This window comes from Peromyscus californicus, unplaced genomic scaffold (assembly GCF_007827085.1).
Source record: "Peromyscus californicus insignis strain IS unplaced genomic scaffold, ASM782708v3 Scaffold_14__1_contigs__length_90479793_seg_2, whole genome shotgun sequence".
NCBI lineage: Eukaryota > Metazoa > Chordata > Mammalia > Rodentia > Cricetidae > Peromyscus > Peromyscus californicus.
This window is the reverse complement of record NW_026294436.1, coordinates 20,425,406-20,444,483: the sequence shown is the minus strand read 5'-3', so window position 1 is coordinate 20,444,483 and position 19,078 is coordinate 20,425,406. Positions and strand designations below refer to the sequence as shown.

The window sequence follows — 19,078 nt, the reverse complement described above, 5'->3', positions numbered from 1 at the left end:
GCAAGCAGTATTCTCCTCCAGGAAGGACTGACCCACTACACCCCCAGGTCTAGGTGCTAGCAGAGCACAGCATCAGGTTCCCGGATCTGGCCGCAGAGTGCCATCCTGTGATCATTGCCCTGCCCTCACTTGCCTTCCTGTCGTGAGTGTAGCGATCGAGAAATGATGAGAAGCGGGACCACCACCACCTAGATGTCACCACCACTCTGGCGAAGTCCTGCGCTCTGCCTGTGGCTCCTTCCCATGTGTATCTAAAGGAGGGGTGCGTTCAGGTCAGCCTGCCTGGGAGCTGTGTGAGGGGCCAGCTCGGGATAGTTCGCACCCAGCAGCCTGCTGTGGCAGGTTCCTGTTTTGTTTTTGAGAGTCTCATGTGTAGCTTTTGATGGCCTATAGCTTCCGTGTAGCCCCAGCTAGCCTTGAACCCTCCATCCTCCTGCCTCTGGCCCCCAAGAACTAGAAGGACTGTATGACCAGGTGCTCGCCCCCTTTCTTCTTCTTCTTCTTCTTCTTCTTCTTCTTCTTCTTCTTCTCCTTCTTCTTCTTCTTCTTCTTCTTCTTCTTCTTTGTTTTTTTCAAGACAAGGTTTCTCTGTATAGTTTTAGAGCCTGTCCTGGATCTCTGTCTAGGGACTAGGCTGACCTCGAACTCACAGAGATCCACCTGCCTCTGCCTCCTGAGTGCTGAGATTAAAGGCGTGCGCCACTACCGCCCGGCTACCTCTCTTCTTTTTCTTCAAAATTTTTGTTTTAATTACGTTTACTTATTTGTATCGGGGAGTATGTGTATGGAGGCATGTGAGCCAAGGCGCATGTGTGGATGCTCTCAGGGGACAACTTATAGGAGTCCATTCTCCCTTTCCACCGTGTGTCCTCAGAGGTCAAACTCGGGTCCTCAGTCTTGGCCGCAAGTACCTTTATCCTCTGAGCTACCTCATCGGCCCTCTTTTTTTCCTTGTTTAGACAGAGTCTCATGCAGGCCAGGCTGACTTCAAACTCACTACGTAAGCTGGACTTGAGCTCCCGATCCCCTGCTTCTACCAAGCACTAGGACTGCAGGTGTTCACCACCACTCTGGCTCCGGTTTATGTGGTTCTGGGGATGGAACCCAGCGCCTCCTACATGCTAGGCAAGCATGCTGCCAGCTGAGCTACACACCCAGCCTACTTGACAGCCTTCTTCACAGGGAACGGCTCTCTGGAAAGTGTTGGAATGCCAGAGAGGAGCAGACCAGAGCAGGACCTCTCAGTGCAGGTCACCGGGGTTGGAAAGGCCAAGAGATGTGGAGGCACGAGATGTGGAGCAGAGAGGTATCCACATTCCTGGGCTCTTCTCAGGTGGGGACTGCATGCTCCCAGAGCCCAGTCTAGAGGCCAATTCATGCTGCTTTGGAATGGAGTCAGAGTGGGGATGCGGGGTGGATGAGAGAGGAAGATTTGGGCAGTGTCTTCCCATGGTGAACTTGGAGTCTACTACTACTTAGAAAAGTCAAAAAGTGTTTCTCTCACCTATTTCAAAGCCTTTGTGGGTCATGACCGAGAGACCAAAAGGTTTCTGTGGGCCTTTGAGGTTGAGGAAGTAAATCTATAGCTTTGTTTTTATTTTCCTATAGCTTTGGTCTTGTTTTTTGAGGTAGAGTGGCTTTGGGTTCAGATCAGAGCTCAAACCCTGGCTCTCTGAAGCCATATTTGTCTGTTGCAAAATAAGATTGCTGAGCATTCAGTGACACAGTATACGTAATAATGATACTAGCTACTGGGTACACAGCAGCCAGGCCTCGTCGGCCACTGTACTAGGTACTATATAATGTTTGCATTCATATTATATGTAATTAATATCGTTCTCATCTTCACATGAAATCTCAAATATAGTGCCTAACACATTGAATGTACTCAAAAGAAAAATAGCACTTCCCTCCTTCTCCACCTCTCTTCATCCCTGCTCTACTCCTGAATGCAAGAAAATTGGAGTCTCATTTGGGATGAGGGGGACTCATCAGAGAAGATGACAGGCGCTGCTGGGGGGTCTCAGATGCCGCTTTCAGATTTCAGTCTGATGCATCCCATAGACAGGGCCAGCCTTCTTACCTACCCCGAGAGCTCTCCTCCATACCCTCATACCATGCTTGATAATGATTCCTGGAGTGTCCCCAAGTGCTATCAACTTGCCCTAAAGCAAAAGTCCTTGGCCCAGAGAAAAGGACAGAGGAGGGTAGGACATACAAGTCTGCTGTCCTCAGCAGCCCCAGTAGAATGACCCCTGTCATCTCTTGTCCTAGGCAAGCCTGTCTGTGGTGCTAGACCAGCCTGAAGCCTGACTCCAAGCCCGCTGCCCCCTTTCTCCATTTCCAAGCATGCTTTGTTGCCTGTGCCTCATCCAATTTCAGAGGCGCAGGAGAATCGGGGGACAGGTTCCTTCCATCAAAGGTGACTCCTCTGTCACCTACACAGGAAGTTGCCCCTTTCCCTGATGCTCTGGGGATGAATGCCTTCTTCAGTACCTCAGGAAAGCCTCAGGGATTAGGGGGTTCCTTGGACAGAACTGAAGGAAAGGCCGTCAGGCTGTTGTGACTTGGGTCATAGGGTTCTCTCCTTATTTGGGGTACTTGCTAATGAACCTCGTTAGGTTCAGCTTATCAGGAAGTGTGGGGTGGCATGCTTCTCCGGTGCATTGGGAAGCAGGGCAATGTGATCATATGAAGTAATGTGATTTCTTGCCCCAAGAAAAAAGGATGAGACTTCAGCCTTCTAGCCTATCATCCCCTAGGATGGAGAACATACCTAGCCCAGAATGTTTCCCTCTGAGTCACTGATTAATCCTGACCTGACGGAGGTTGTGCCTCGCTGGCTGGAATACTATGAGGCTCACAGATTCTTCTTAGGCACTTGCCTAACAAGGGTAGGAGCAAGCTCAGCAGTTACCAAGAGCTCTCATTCTAGAAACCTCATGCGCCCCTCAGTGCAGCAGGACTTTGGAGGATCCCACTGACACTTGAGGTCTCCATCACACATTGCTCCTTAGACTCTGCACCCATGGCTGGACAGCTGCCCTGCCGTGTGTACATCTCTGCCTCTCCTGAGCAGTTCCGTAGCATTCTGCCTTCTAATCGTCTGTACCCACTTCCATGGGTTGTCTCTGTGAGAGGAAGGCTTTCCCCCTCTTGAACCTGAGGGGAGGTCTGAAGTAGGGAATCTAGACTTGGACCGCCCTTTCTTATTCTCTTGAGACCCAGGACCATAGATGCCAATGACGATTGCTAGTGGCTGCAGCCCAGCTCATGGTATTGTTAAGGAAGCTGCCTTAGAATTTTCTTTTCCTTGAAGTGGGGGGGCTTCCTGGAGAGGTTCATGGAGCAACTGTCCTTCCGCTTAAAGGATGAAGAAACAAACGTTCACTCAGATCAAGTGAGGTTTTCTCCCGTCGCTTGAATGCCCTATGCTGAACATCCAGCATGCTGAATTGCTCATTTATTAAGTCAAGAAACCCATTCCTTTATTGCTTCCTTAGCACACTATGTTAGGTGGGGCTGATTCTTCTCCCAATTAAAGGTCCTAAGCAGCCTAAGTGACTCCCTAAAGGTGACTAGGGAAGTAGCAGGTGTGTTTCTGAATTGGCTACCGGTGCATTTAGTAATAAAAATGTCAGCTGAGTGCCCACTATATACAAGTTCTCTTCTAAGCAATGAGGAGCAAGCAGTGAGCAAGATGGACAAAAGAATCCCTGGCTTCACAGAGTCACCACTGTAGTGGGCAGGGACAGAAAAAATAAGAATCTTCTGTCAAGAGTAGTGGCTCACACCTGTAATCCCAGCACTTGAGAGGCAGCAGCTGGGGGGTCATGAATTTACACCCAGCTTGTGCTATATATAGTGAGTCCCAGGACAGCCTGGGATCCATTGCAAGACTGTCTTTAAAAAAAAAAAAAAGTAGGGCTGGAGAGATGGCCCAGCAGCTAAGAGCACTGGCGACTTTTCTAGAGGACTCTGGTTCTCATGTCAGCTCACAACCATACATAACTCAAGTTCCAGGGCACCTGACACCCTTGTCTGGCCTCCTTGGGTACCTTCTATCATGCAAGTGATGCACAGGCATGCATGCAGGCAAAATGTCCATATACATAAAATTAAAAAAATTAATTTAAAAAAATCCGCTGGGTGACGGTGGCGCACGCCTTTAATCCCAGCACTCGGGAGGCAGAGGCAGGCGGATCTCTGTGAGTTCAAGGCCAGCCTGGTCTACAAGAGCAAGTTTTAGAACAGCCAGGGCTACACAGAGACCCTGTCTCAAATAAGAGAGGGAGTGGGAAGAAAAGTAAAATCTGATCCCCAGTTCCACGCTCCTCAGCATTGTCTTGGACATCCTCTGCAAGATTAAGGGTCTCTACCTGAGGGTGAAGATGGGTCCCCTGCTGCTGTAGTTCCTCTCACTCCTGGTAGTCTTGGAGAAACCAAACTGGGAGCAAGTCCTGTGACAGCTGGTGGTGAAAGGTGCAGTCCAAGACCCCCACTGCAGCCCTGCGTAGAACAGAACACTAGGCATACTCATAGACACAATATTTTTTTCCTAAAAGAAAATACTTATTTTAACATTTAATTTTAGAGGCAGGGCCTTGCTTTATAGCTCAGACTAAGCCTCAAACTTGTAACACTCCTGCCTCAGCCTCTTGAGTGATGAGATTACAGGCATATGCCACTGTACCTGCTGACAAAGTTTAATTTAGAGATTAGGCACAGAAACTGGGTGAGATAGACCAGATGCGAGCCCGGGGACCTGAGTTCAATCCCCATTGCCCACGTAAAATGCCAGGGTGGTGGTAGGTGCTTGTAATCCCAGCTCTGGGTAGGCAAAGACAAGGGAATCTTGGGAGGTCACTGACTAGCCAGCCTAGTCTAATTGGGGAGCTCTAGGTCAATGAGAGACCCTGGCCCAAAGTGCACCTCTATCCTCTAAGCACATGTATGCACACAAACATGCACATATACCTGTGTGTGCACACAAGTGCACATGTGCACATGCACACATAATAAATTATATACAGTAAAAAAAATTAACAAAAATAATAACAAAATTGGGCAACTATGACAGCATATTTATGTGAATGTATGCACCCTTCTCGTAACATCCCCAATTCTCCTTTCCACAGGATTTGAATAGGAAGGGACTGCTAGGGTTTTCCTGCATCTAGGCCTGTCTGAACAAGGGAGTTAGACCCATTGCCTCAGGCCCTTTCCAGACCGCATTTCTCAGGATTCCCTGCTTGCTTAACTTACTGTAAGTCTGGGCATTGAAAATGTTGATGGGGCATGTTAGCTGAGGGAGGGGGTGTAACAACCTCTATCTCAGAATAACCCTCCTGAAACAGGGTTGGTTGGAATCAGCAGGGGCTTTGATCAAATTTGCTTCTGGAGAAAATAATTGATAAAAAGAACCAAGTCCTTATCTGATGACTCTTGAGTTTCGTTCACCTTCTGGAAGCAAGAATGACATCTGTTTATTACCCAGCCAATTGGAGTGCCTTGCCAGCTCCTGGCGGCATAACCCAGTTATATGGAATGAGTATTTAACACGGGCCCTACATATTTGGGTGCTACGTCTAGAGAGAGCCCCTCTCATTGGAGAGGCTGATGTGTGACGCGTGTCAGCCCTTGTCTGTAGCCAAGCACAGGGCTCAGCTCAGTCTCTGTGACACCTTCAGCCCTGCTCATCCTTACTTACACTTAGCTGTGCCCACACACTCAGCCAGTATGTGCTCCACGTAACATCTCTCTCTCTCTGATGTGTCACTGTCCTAACGTGAGACCCTCTGGTGCTTCCTCACACTGCTGACTGTTGGGGCCTATGCACCGGCTGAACTTATCTCTCCTACGTTGGAGAAACTTGAACACTCATAGGCGTCAGACTTACTATCTTCCTTCCTCAGAGGCCCATCGGCCCTTTATAGGGAGAAAAATGATCCCACCCTGTATCATAAACTGCCAGAGCATTTTACTCTTTCCTTACCAGGAAAAGCTGCTGAGAGGGCTTAGCCCTAAGACCAAAATTTGATGCCAGATAACTGCCATGGGTTGCCAAGTCTTCATACCACCGAAAGGTGGGTTTTTTTTTTTTTTTTTTTTTTTTTTTTTTTTTTTTTTGGTTTTTTGAGACAGGGTTTCTCTGTAGTTTTGCGCCTTTCCTGGAACTCACTTTGTAGACCAGGCTGGCCTCGAACTCACAGAGATCCTCCTGCCTCTGCCTCTCGAGTGCTGGGATTAAAGGCGTGCACCACCACTGCCCGGCTACCGAAAGGTGTTTTAAGGGACCTTTTATCAGCCTGTCTTCCTGGTTTGTAAACGTCTGTGTTGGGAGTGGGGAAGAGTATGGAGCATAGGAGTTCATGGTGCGTGGCCTAGCCATCCTGCCCTCTTGGGTCTGAATTCCTTTTCTGATTCTTCTCTCACCTTACAGGAAAGGCCAGACTAAAGTGTCTCCTGGGGGACTATGGGAAGGCATTAGAGGTGGTAACCTTTTATATGCAAGTTTCTTAAGTTAATTTGTGTGCCTTGGTTTGGAAGAAGTAACTTAAAGATGATGTTTCTGAGATAAATTCTCTACATTACCAGTTGACAGGCCCACCCAGGGCCTCCCATGAGTCTGGCCGCTCAGCTTAGGCCTCAGCTATCAGTTCCGCTCAGACACCAACTGTCATTTAAACCCTTGTGCTGGAGAGTACCTTGCAGATCCTGGCTCCTCATGGCTGTTCTAATTGTTTCTTTTTTGTCTTTTTTTTTTGCATCTCTATTCCAGAGACCTAGGTGTCATCGTTATCCAGGGAGCCCTCCTCTTTCTCCTGATGACGCTGTTCTACCACCGCAGTTGCTGGTTGTTGCTAAGGTTGCCTCCATGGTAACATGCCTATCCTGTTTACACTTCTATATGGACAAGTAGTCTAAGCTAGGAACCTACCTGCTCTGGATGACTATTTCCATCGCCACACAGAGGACACCAATCAGCGTGACGCCAAGTCCGTCTTCTACTAAGTTCCCCCAACCTCTTCTTCCTCTCACTAGTAGACTTGATACAGAAGAAAAGATCTAGGCTTGGTGTTGCTACTCTGAAGCTTATTGCACAAGATATTGTCAATTTATCCCCTAACCGGGCCCCCAGAGAAGAAAGAAGTGAGAAGAAACAGGGAAGAGAAGGCAAGAGACACAGATCAGTTGGAGGGAAACTCTACATCTTCTCTGTTTGAGAGTCTGGTAACCGCAGGCAAAATGACGAGCTCATCAGCACATAGCTTGCCGGGCAAATCAGTAGCTGAGGACTATGAAGGGGAGTTTGGCTGCACATTAATGGACCTGAGAAAGCTCATGGAGCTTCGTGCGGCTGATGCAGTCACCCAGATCAGTGCCCACTATGGAAGTGTACAGAATATCTGCGAGAGACTGAAAACCTCCCCTGTAGAAGGTAAAGGACATTTCAAGGGCTGGGGATTGGAGGACAGTGACCAGGATTTTGAAATATTATTTTCCAGCTTCTAGGGAAGGTACATTTCTGGAGACCCAATGGATTGGTTTTCGTCTTGTGGGAAGAGTACAGTGTTCTAAAGTGCTGGAAGGAGGGAGGCCATGAAGAGCTGTTCCTTCTCCTGACACCTGAGGAACTATGATTCTCCAAAGCATTCTTTCTTCCTATTTCTTTACCAGTCTGTACTTATTTATGATTTAGATGCACTTACAATCAATTTCCCGTTCTGTCAGTCTTTGATTACGGAAGAACTTACTATAGAGTTCTTCCTCACACTTATCTTAAAGTTCAATGTCTGAGAAAGGTCTACAGGAAGTAGTGTTCCCACCATCTGAGTACCTTATTGTACACAGTTAGAATTGGGATGGCATATCGTAAGCGTGCCTTTGGATCAATTGATGTTTTCTGTCTTGGGATTACTGATTTTTTTCTTAACCCTGTCTGATAAACATATTTCCCCCACCATGTGGGGACCAAACCCAGGACTTTGCACAAGCCCCGCCCACCACCACCACCACTAAGCTGTAGTGCCCAGCCCTCCTTTTTTACTTTTAAATTTAAGACAGATTCTCACTACATTGCCCAGGCTGGATTTGAACTCACTCTGTAGTGTAGGCAGCCTTTCAGTCCATGCTTCTCCTGCCTGTCTCCCAAGTAGATAGGATTACAGGCCTGGTACATATCTTATAAGCTTTAGGTTCAGGTGCTTGAAGTAATGTTTATATTTAGCCCATAGGAGTTCCTGGGATTAAATAGTACAGTGCATGTGTGTACATGTGTGTTTATGTATGCATGTGAAAACTGATAATAGGTGTTGTGTAAATTAAACAGAGCTCGTGTGCCTGGAGGTTTTGCTGGAATACGCATGCTTATATGTTTCAAAGAATCCTAATCTCTAATGTGGCTAAGGTATGTGTGACTGCAGCTGCTGTCTGTCCCCCATGCTTCCTGTCACCTCAGAGGCTGAAGATGGCAGGGCTTGGTGGCCTTCAGTCAGCTCCTCTGGGCCTTTAAGCTGTGTCTAATACTACCCTCTGGACACTGCCTACTTCCTGCCAGCTAAAGTTTTTTTTCATTTTCATTTTTTTTTTTTTTTTTTTTTTTTGGTTTTTTCGAGACAGGGTTTCTCTGTGTAGCTTTGCGCCTTTCCTGGATCTCGCGCTGTAGACCAGGCTGGCCTCGAACTCACAGAGATCCGCCTGCCTCTGCCTCCCGAGTTCTGGGATTAAAGGCGTGCACCACCACCGCCCGGCTCATTTTCATTTTTATTTATTTATTGAAACAAGGTCTCACTTTGGAGCCCAGGATGGTCTTGAACTCACACCAGTTAGCCTGCTTCAGCCTCCCAAGTGCTGGGATTTACAGGCACGCACTGCCACACCCACCATCACCTCCTGGTTTTATTTTGTTTGTTTGTTTCTCTGAGACAGTATCACTCTGCCACCAAGGCTGACCTGGAACCTCTGATCCTCCCGCTTCAGCCCTTCTTAGTGCCAGGGTTATAGGCATGCACCACCAAGGCCGTCCCTTGATCTTCTTTCTCAGTGACTCTTAGAGCAGGGTGGGCTCTAAGGAGAGGGTGTATCTTGCGCTTTCCTGAGACATGCAGGTCTTACTTTACAGATTCCCGCCAGAACTGAAGCTGGATCTTTTTGTTTTCTTCCTCTTATTATTGGGGTCAGCTGTTTCTGTCACAAAGTGGACTCAGGGGTCCAATAAGCTGGGACCTGGGGGCTCCTCAGAGCAGGACCCAGACTTTCCTCCCATTTCTCTCATCCTTTCATATAACTATGATAATTTACCATCTATAAAAATTACCAGAAGACCAATCTCAGATGCCTTTTGGTTTCGTATGATTTTGTCACCTGTGGGAGGCTCCTGCAGATTAATAATGGGAATAAAGATAAGAGAGTAAGTTTGAATTCTGGTTAGAGCCCCAAATGAAGTAAGTTTGAGTAGATTGGAGTAGGGGACCTTTTGCCAGAAGTCCTGGCTACTCAGGAGAAGAGAGGATTTCGTGAGCCAGGGAGTTTGAAGCTAGCCCGGCTTCTGGGGCGGGGTGTCGGTGGTGAGGGAAATAGAGTGTGACCCTTTTTCTTTTATTTTTTGCTTGGGTTTACTGTAGATACAACTTTTCAAATTATAGCAAATAAGGAGGCTTAAGGGAACTTGGGGTTTTTGACACTAATGTGATTTTGTTAGTCTCTATTTATGCAATTCTAGAGACAGACAGGACTTGCTTTTTGTTGTTGTTGTTGTTGTTGTTTTCTTACTTTTTATTGGTTGAGTTTGTTGTTTGACTAGCACTTGAATTTATTATTCTCTGCTAAGCTAAAGATTTTAATGACCTGCCTGGGGTCTTTGCACCAGTAGAGGACTGTCTGTTTTCCGGCTCACAGCCTATTAATGCTCTGTTTCCTCTTGTGTACAGAAGTGCAGAGGACTTAAAGTTGGTTTTGTATTTTAAAAGATGTTCTCTGTGTGTGTGTGTGTGTGTGTGTGTGTGTGTGTGTGTGTGTGTGTGTGCTCGCGCGCGCCTGAATGAGTTTGTGTGCATCATGTATGCTGGTGCCAAGAAGATGCCAGAAGTCAGTGTCATGCATCCCCTGGAATGAAAGTATGATAGTTTGGGTTTCTATTGCTGTGAAGAGACACCACGACCACAGCAACTCTCATAAAGGAAAGCATTTAATCGGGGCTGGCTTACAGTTCAGAGGTTTAGTCCATTATCGTCATGGTGGGAAGCATGGTGGCATGCAGGCAGACATGGTGCTGGAGAGGAGCTGAGAGTTCTACATCTGGATCCACAGGCAGCCACAAAAGAACTGTGTGACACTGAGCCTGTGCTTAAGCATCTGAGATCTCAAAGCCCCGCCCCCACAGTGACACACTTCCTCCAACAAGACACACCTCCTAATAGTGCCACTCCCTATGGGCCAAGCTGTCAGGCACATGAGTCTATGGGGACCATACCTATTCAAACCACCACATATAGTTCCATGTAATTATGAGCTGACATGTGGGTACTGAAAACTGAACCCAGATCCTCTGCAAGAGCAGGAAGTTCTTTTAACTGCTGAGCCATCTTTCCAGCCCCTGGTTTTGCGTTTTAATGTCTGATAAAATGTGGAATTGGGTCCAATGCACATGCTAATACGGTTCCTGCATTGCATTGATGTGTTGGAGTAGCAGTTGCTCCTCAGCCTAGAGTAGGTTAGAATAAGGAAGACCCTGGGCAGGGTGGTGGGAGTCGGGGAGCTAGTTAGTGCTGGGTGACCTCAGCAGTCAACAGTGACTGGCCACAAAGTTGAGAGAGTGACCAGAAAAGAGGAGGGACGTCTAGAGAAATAAGAAGGGTTGGGAAGATGTGGAAGAAGCTATAGACTCCAGTCTAAATTTATTTGTTTATTTGTTTGTTTGTTTGATGTTATGTGTCAATACTTTGTTTGCATATTGTGTTTATGCACCATGTGCAAATCTGTTGCCTGCAGAATTCAAATAACGCATCAGATCCCCTGAAGGAGGAGTTCCAGATGGTTGTGAGCCACCATTCGGGTGCTGGGAACCAAACCCAGGTCCCTGAGTGCAAACCGTCACTCCAGGCCCCAGTTCTTTTTTTTGTTGTTGTTGTTTTTTTTGGTTTTTTCAAGACAGGGTTTCTCTGTGTAGCTTTGCACCTTTCCTGGAACTCACTTTGTAGACCAGGCTGGCCTCGAACTCACAGAGATCCACCTGCCTCTGCCTCCCGAGTGCTGGGATTAAAGGTGTGCGCCACCACCGCCCGGCAGGCCCCAGTTCTTTATGGCTTTGTATAAACAAAAGCTAAGACAAAGGGATGGGAGTCAACAGGACACTTTGTCAACATGGGCTTATCAGGAGAGGGACTCAGCATTTTGCGCCAATGGGACCCTTTTCATTTTCTTGCTTTTTTTTCCCCAGTTCCAATTCCCTTCTTTAAAAAAGTTTATAATAGTGTATTAGTAATTATATCTAGTAATGGACTTCATTACAACATTCTCATACATGTGTACATGCATTTTGATCACATTCTCCAGCCCCCTCCCACTGATGACTTCATCTTCCCAACTTCTTCCGTCTACTTTCTTGTTGTCAATATCCTCCTCCTCCTCCTCCTCCTCCTCCTCCTCTTCTAATGACCCATTGAATTTCACTAGAGTTGTTACATAAACATGGATGAAAGGTTATTTACAGAAGCATCGGTACCTTACCCGTGGGTACATTCCTGGGGGGTGAAAGTCTCTTAACTACCTGTAGATCCTCCGGAAGGGCTGGCCTTCATGAGCCCCTCCCCCTTTCCAGTTCTTGAAATTCTGCTTCCTCTTGACAGAGCCAGGCTGACTTCAAATTTTCAACCCAAATTCCTCCAGCCCCCCTTTTATTTTCTCATCTTCTGTCTCTGCCCCATTTCCAGAAATCTCTCGAAGCGCCACAGAGTGGAGCAGCTCAGGAGACTCAGGCTAGGAAAGAGCCCTTATCCTCTGAGCTGCCCCTCCCATCTTGGGGCTTCCTGAGGAGAGAACATTTGGTGAGTCTGGAGTGAGGAGCCCCTTGCCTTGAGGACAAGAGGAGGCATGCCCTCAGTCTCAGCACTCCTTAGTGTGGAAGGAGGAACCTGCCTCTTTGCACGAGATAGAAGGATGTATTCTTTCTTCCACATAGGAGTCTTCCATATACACCCTCTGCCATAGCACCCTAATCAGGGGAGACATTGTTTTCTGGGAGCAGTAGGCTGGCAGATGGGAGGAAATTCTGGACGCAGAGAAGAAGGGTCAGAACAGGGAGCTTTAAATAAACTATAAATCACTGACATGGGGCCTCTTTTAAGTGGCTAAAGACAGTTCTGTTGAATTTGGATGTAGATAAACATTGGCTGGATTTTCTATCTCGGGTTCCATCTCTAGCCTTCTACATGGTCCCTCCCCTACAAAACCTAGTAGGGCAGCACAGTAATTAAGGTCCTCTAATACGCCTCCAACAAAATGCGACAACTAGTTCCAGCTCCGTAGACGACCTCACACTGGTGACCATGACAGCACACACTGTCTGTCCTCCCCCAGAGCTTCCAAGTCAGTAGAAGTTGCACACAAATGAAAGAGAATTCTCAAATTGTGTTTGGAGGAAGAGCGGTGTCGAGGAGACACGCAGCACAGGAGCTAAGATGCAGGACTAATGGAGAAGAAAGGGGCTTGGGAGCTTGACCCTGCCCCTCTGCATCATCTAAGGCTCGCCTAGGAATACACCAGCTGTGTGGTGATTGCTCCCCTTCCAGAGTGTTCCTAGTTTACAATGCAAGCATCTTTGTCTTCCCCAGCTGCTGAGTAGCTGTTGGATGTAGGAAGGTGAAGTTCTTTGGGGGAATGGCCAGAGGGAGAAGAACCTGTTTGAAGACAGACTAATTATGATTTGGAGTTCACCAATTACAAGATTAAGATCTGGGGTTCTACTGTGTTCCTGTCACGATGTACTACCTGGACGTGGTCATCTTATCACGATCTGGAACAGGCTAGGATTGGGCTCTTCCTCCACAGGGCAGACTGAAATCAATCCAATCTGCCCCCCTCCTCTACCACCCCCAGAAAGGTACTGGGGATCAAACCGGAGGTCTGCCAATGCTAGCTAGACAAGTGCTCATCACTAAGCTGCACCCTCAGACCTGAAATTTCTAGTAGCATTATCAATCTAGAAAAAGAAATTGATACATGCCTAATAAATGTTCACTTGGGACACATCTGAATTACTGGTAGTTCTCTTCTAACACTAAACTTATTTATATAATAAGATGTGCAGGCATAGAAATGGATGAGGGTCTCGGCAGTGGTGGCGCACGCCTTTAATCCCAGCACTTGGGAGGCAGAGGCAGGCGGATCTCTGTGAGTTCGAGGCCAGTGTGGTCTACAGAGTAAGTTCCAGGATAGCCAGAGCTGTTGCACAGAGAAACCCTGTCTCAAAAAACCAAAACCAAAGAAAGAAAGAAAGAAATGGATGAGGTAATATAGAAAATTCTAATACCTTCTTAATACTTTCTCCCTATTCTCCAAAAGGTAGAAGCATCACACACACACACACCCCGCCCTACACACACACACACACACACACACACACACACACACACACACACACACACTTAGATACCACCATTTTAGGAAATGTTAGTGTTGGGGAAGTGAAGAGCTAGGTGGGTGAGTGAATGCAGATGGTACAGGTGTGACAGGAAGGCAGGGGCCTGGCTTCTTTGGCTTCCTTTCCTCTCTAACGTTGATAGTCCATCCTGGAATATCAGTGTGGCAGAGCTCGTGACTCTGAAAGGCACAACCTCTCCTTACAGCCTCTGTCCCCAGCCTTCTCCTTGGACTCTTGTCCCGCCTCTCCTAGGGCTGCCAGGGTCCTTCCTAGCAATTTGTCTGGGCCTGGCTGCCGAGACTAGCATTCTGTGGTCCACTGGGTTCTCACGCCTCGGGTAAATCTGCTAGTGCTAATTTAAGGTGTGAATCTCACACTGGAGGAATATCTTGGAGGGAGGGGACAGGGCACATGTGCACAGCCAGCAACAGCTAGAAAAGGGCTAGCTGCCTTGGGTGTGGGCCAGTGTGAGCAGTGTGAGCCAGTGTGAGCAGTGTGGACAGTGTGAGCAGTGTGGGCCAGTGTGAGCGGTGTGGACAGTGTGGGCCACTGTGAGCAGTGTGAGCAGTGTGGACAGTGTGGGCCAGTGTGAGCAGTGTGAGCAGTGTGGACAGTGTGAGCCAGTGTGAGCAGTGTGGACAGTGTGGGCAGTGTGGGCCAGTGTGAGCAGTATGGGCTAGTGTGAGCAGTGTGGGCCAGTGTGAGCAGTGTGAGCCAGTGTGAGCCAGTGTGGGCCAGTGTGAGCAGTGTGGGCCAGTGTGAACAATGTGGGCCAGGCTAGTGCCTTCATTAGAGAAATTCTTAATGCTTGGTGGAGGAGTGAGGAGGGTTCCTGTAACATCTAGAGGATGAAAGGATTGGAGGCCGCAGGAGGGTGAAGATGCCCTCCCGCCCCAACAGGGAAGGTTTCTGGCACCCTGGAATGTAGGTTTAGGTTTCATGCCTAGGGCTGAATTAGGCCAGGAGAGCTGTCCCCACCCAACCCTACACTCTGCCAACCTTTCGCCATCCAACCCCTCCTCACCCAGAGCTGAGCATCTGAGTTTGGGGACACCATGTACCAGGCAGGGGTGAGAGCCCTTGATAGGAGAGCGAGGTCTTCTGGACCTGAAAGCCTCCCTGCTTTTTCCTGTCCCCCAGGCGTGGCACCTCTGTGCTGGGAGACTCCGTAGCTCAGCAGCAGTCTTCTGAGCATTACATGTTCTGGAGTTTGGTTTGCTTTTTTTTTTGTCTAATTGTGTATGAACAGAAGGCTCCTATCCCTCTTCTTCTGAATTACATTCCAGCCTCTAATTTGAGGTGAGTGGAGTTTTGGCTGGTTGGTTGGTTAGCCTTGTATTCACAGTGATCCTCTGGTCTCAACCTCTCAAATTCTGGAATGATAGGCATGCTCCATTTTTGGCTTCTGCTTTGATTTTTTTCTTTTCTTTTTAAATTCATTTTATGTGTATGAGTATTTGAACAGCATGTATATGTACTATATTCATGTCCGGTGCCAGAGGAGGTCAGAAGAGGCCATCAGATCCCCAGGAACTGGAGCTAGAGATGGCTGTGAGCTACCTTGTATGTGCTGGGAACTGAACCCAGGTCCTCCGCAAGAGCAACAAGCGTTCTTAATTGCTGAGCTGTATCTCCAACCCTTTCTTTTCCTCCCTTTGAGACAGGGTCTCATGTAGTCTAGGCTGGCCCCAAACTTGCTATGTAGCTCTGGATGAGTTTGAACTTCTGATCCTCCTGTCTACACCCCCTGAGTGCTGGGATAGCAAGATTGTACTGTCCTGCCTTGTTTTATATAGTGCTGGGGATTGAACCCACAGCTTTGTGCCTGTTAGGCACGTGCCCTACCAACTGCGCTATCTCCCCAGCTCCTCGTGCTTTGACCTTTAACCTTTCAGTTGTGTTGCACTGAGCCTCCAGGAAAAGGGAAGAAAATTGGTGTTCCCTCCTTGGCTGAGGCAGACAGTTGCGTCTACCCTTAGAAGTGGAGCTTTCGCTCTTTTTATTTAGCTCAGAGGTGTGAGCACTGGGAATATGACACTGGTTAGAAGCACATGCGGGCAGTGCAGGAAGGTGGCAGAGCAGAGGAATGAAGAGGGTGGATGTTCAGGGGAACTTCCTCTTCCCTGTGTCAGAGCAGGGATGGAGTAGGGGTGGGGGATTGGTAAAGCCGGACCCTGGAGAAGCTGCCACTCTGGAGGGAACATTGTTCTATAGTCCAGTGTCCTTTTTTTGTTTGTTTGTTTTTTCTTTTTCGAGACAGGGTTTCTCTGTGTAGCCCTGGCTATCCTAGAACTCGATCTGTAGACCAGGCTGGCCTCCAACTCAGAGCTCCACCTGCCTCTGCCTCCTGAGTGCTGGGATTAAAGGTGTGCACCACCACCACCCAGCCAGGGCCCTTTTACTTGGACCTTGTGTCTGTCCCTCCATCTCAGGGCTGGGAGTCCAGGACAAGCATGTCTCCGGTTGTATTTGTGTTGCGCTGGAGGTGTTGCAACAGGAAGGGTCTTGTATGCTGCTTGAAAGCACAGCACTTGGCTAGGAGCAGGAGCTGACTCTGCCCCCACAGACCCTCTGATCTTAAGCTATTCCCCTCCTTAGAAGCCTGTCCAGTGTTTTAAGAAGGACTTGCAGACACATTTTTATGTGTTTAGAGGTGAGGGCTGAGACTAGAACCCGGGTTGTCTGTAAGCCAGGCAAGCTCTCTACCACTGACCTACACACCCAGATCTTGAAACGTACCCAATGCCTGTTCTCATGAACCTAAAGATGGCTGCCTTCGATCATCCTCAAGAAACTTCTCCCTTGCACTATCTGTATGGGAGAGGCTTTTCCTCCACCTCCTTTGGCAAGGTATCGTAATTCAGACAGCTGGGAAGTCCCTCATGTCTGACTTAGACCCACCCTTTCTGGGGCTTTGCCCGCTCTGATAAGAGGCGCCTCTGCCCACACCATCTGTGGTGTCAACAGGAGGCTGACCCAGGCCCTGTCCTGGCGGAGTCTCACCACTTTAGGCTGGCCGCCACTCCTCCTGGCCTGGGCCCTGCACAGGAGACACCAGTGTTCACTGTTGCTGACTCTGGCCTGAGGAGCCTGGGCAGGGACCCTACACCTCCCAGCATGGGCGGGGGCAGTGACTTCAGATGCGCGTTCTCTTTGCCTCTCCCAGCTCATGTGCTCGGTCTGGTTCTAAGGACTGGAAGCACTCTCGGTTTGGGTGGGGCTGTCTCTCTCCTGTTCTCAGAGATAAATTCCCCTCATGAATTTCTCGGGGGAACCCCTTTTCCTGTGTTTTCTGCATAGCCCTCTCGCCAAGCCTTCCTTCCCCTCTCCAGGAGGCCGTGTAAGTATTTGAGAAGCCACCGTGGAGATCAGGGCCCAAAACATATTTCTGAACTGGACAGACTATTCGTGTGAGGTTACGGCCACTGAGCTCAGGGGTGGAAAGAATGGAGTGGAAAGCCCAAAATTGGGAATTGGCGGAGGTCCCAGCCCCACATGGCTTTCCCGTGCAGCACGGCGCGTCAGAGAGGATTCCCAGGCCAGCATCCAGGGCCCTCCCTGGCCTCCTGCAGAGCGCTCTGGGAACCCGGACAGTCACTTGACTGCTTAAGGGAGCTGTTGTACAGTCTGTGTGTCACTGAAGGTGGGGCGGATCGATGAGTAGAAAACAGCTAATGGGTGTGGGACAGGCGAAATGGTTCAGTGAGTAAGGGTGCCACCTGCTGCCAAGTCTAATGACCTGAGTTTGATCCCCCAGACCTACATAGTGGAAGGAGAGAACCAACTTCTACATGTGCAGCACATATATGTGCACAAGCACACATGTGCACACACACACACACACACACACACGCACGCACGCACGCACGCACGCTCATGAATAGGGCGAGAGGGAGCAAATGTGTTCCTTTGAGGGAACATCTAGATGAGGCCAAGTTCCACCTTTGTACTATCTAAAATGTATCTTGTTTCATCTGCTCGAGTCCAGAAAAGGCCATAGGAGCCTCTTAGTGAGCACAGGCTTCAGTGAGCTGGGCCATGATGATGAAGCCACCATCCCCGAGGACAGGCAAAAGGCAGGAACCAACCCCTCCAGTCATAGGCCATAGGGGCAGCACTGGCTTGCTCAGAGGTACAGAGCTAACAATGTGTGGGCCAACACTCCGGCATAAGAAACAAGGTGGTCACCTGCCCATCTGCTGCTAGTGCTGAAGCCCGGGCAGTCTCAGCAAACCAGGGTAAGTCGGTCATACTAGAATGGAGCTTTAGTTGAGCCCTACTGCCCTCATGTCCTAGGACCCTTTGGGTATAGATTGACGTCCAGCTGCCTCCTATGGGAGATCCAGACCCTGCCCCTGCTAAAGCCTTAGTTGTCTTGCACGTCAAATGGGGTTCCTAGTAACTGCCTCTACTGACTCTTGATATTTGAATGAGAAGCAAAGTGTGCCTGGCGACGTGCCTGTCACACAGCAATCACTTAAATGTTAGCGACTTTGTTCATTAGTCATCCACTCGGTTCATTCAGCAGGCTTGAGTGTGTGTTTGCGCCAGGTGCTGCTCAGGAACAAAGGCAGACACCCTGCTCTTAGGGCGATGGCGGAGTCAAGCAACGGGTGAATAAGGCCTCAGTGTTGTGGACAAGAAGGAGAGCGACCTGGGGAATGGGGTCGGCCACAGCCTTAGCCTCACTGAGATGGGGACAGAGACCTGAAGGATGGGAGGGGCAGCCTAGGAAGAGGCTCTGTTGGGGAAAGAGGGGGCAACAGCGTGTGCAGAGGCTGAGTAGGGATCAGGGGGTATGTTCTGAGAGTAAAGGAAGGTGTGCTGGGCCAGAGCTCTGAAGACTGGGAAATAGGAAGAGATAAATGCTGGAGGCCCCTAAGTGGCCCTAGAGGCCATCAGAGGCCTTGGTGCCTGGTTTCACTCGATGGAAAAGCCACATAGGGTTTTGGGAAGATGAGTGGCATGTACTGCCTTACATGTTTCAAAAGATCTTTGTGGAGCAGACTGAGAACCGGAGAGCAAGGTGGAGAGAGAGAGAGAGAGAGAGAGAGAGAGATGATCTTTAGGTATTAATATGAGAGCCTGCTGACAGGTAAGTAGTCACCCTGCCCCTGCACACTGAAGTAAGTAGCTCAGGCAGACTCACTTTGGGGAGAGTGTTAGGCTATTGGGGTGTCCCTTAAAATGATCTTTGGTAGCTCTTTAGGTTTTTTGTTTTGTTTTTTCCCCAAGACAGGGTTTCTCTGTGTAGTTTTGGTGCCTGTCCTGGATCTCGCTCTGTAGACCAGGCTGGCCTCAAACTCACAGAGATCCACCTGCCTCTGCCTCCCCAATGCTGGGATTAAAGGTGTGTGCCACCACCATGCAGCACTCTTTAGGTTTTTAAAGATGAGGTTCTCTAGCACAGACTGACCTGGAACTCATTATGTGGTC

At 48.7% G+C, this 19,078-nt stretch overlaps 1 protein-coding gene across 6 annotated transcripts in view; it reads left to right on the top strand.

Moving 5' to 3' along the window:
• Positions 1 to 19,078, top strand: part of Atp2b4 (ATPase plasma membrane Ca2+ transporting 4) — a 103,419-nt gene that overhangs the window by 41,092 nt on the left and 43,249 nt on the right. For all 6 annotated transcript variants that reach the window (XM_052736986.1, XM_052736985.1, XM_052736991.1 and 3 more), the window contains exon 2: positions 6,782 to 7,441. In XM_052736986.1, the coding sequence (XP_052592946.1) occupies positions 7,249 to 7,441 (193 nt within the window). In that variant the 5' untranslated portion in view covers positions 6,782 to 7,248. The remainder of the gene's footprint in view (positions 1 to 6,781; positions 7,442 to 19,078) is intronic.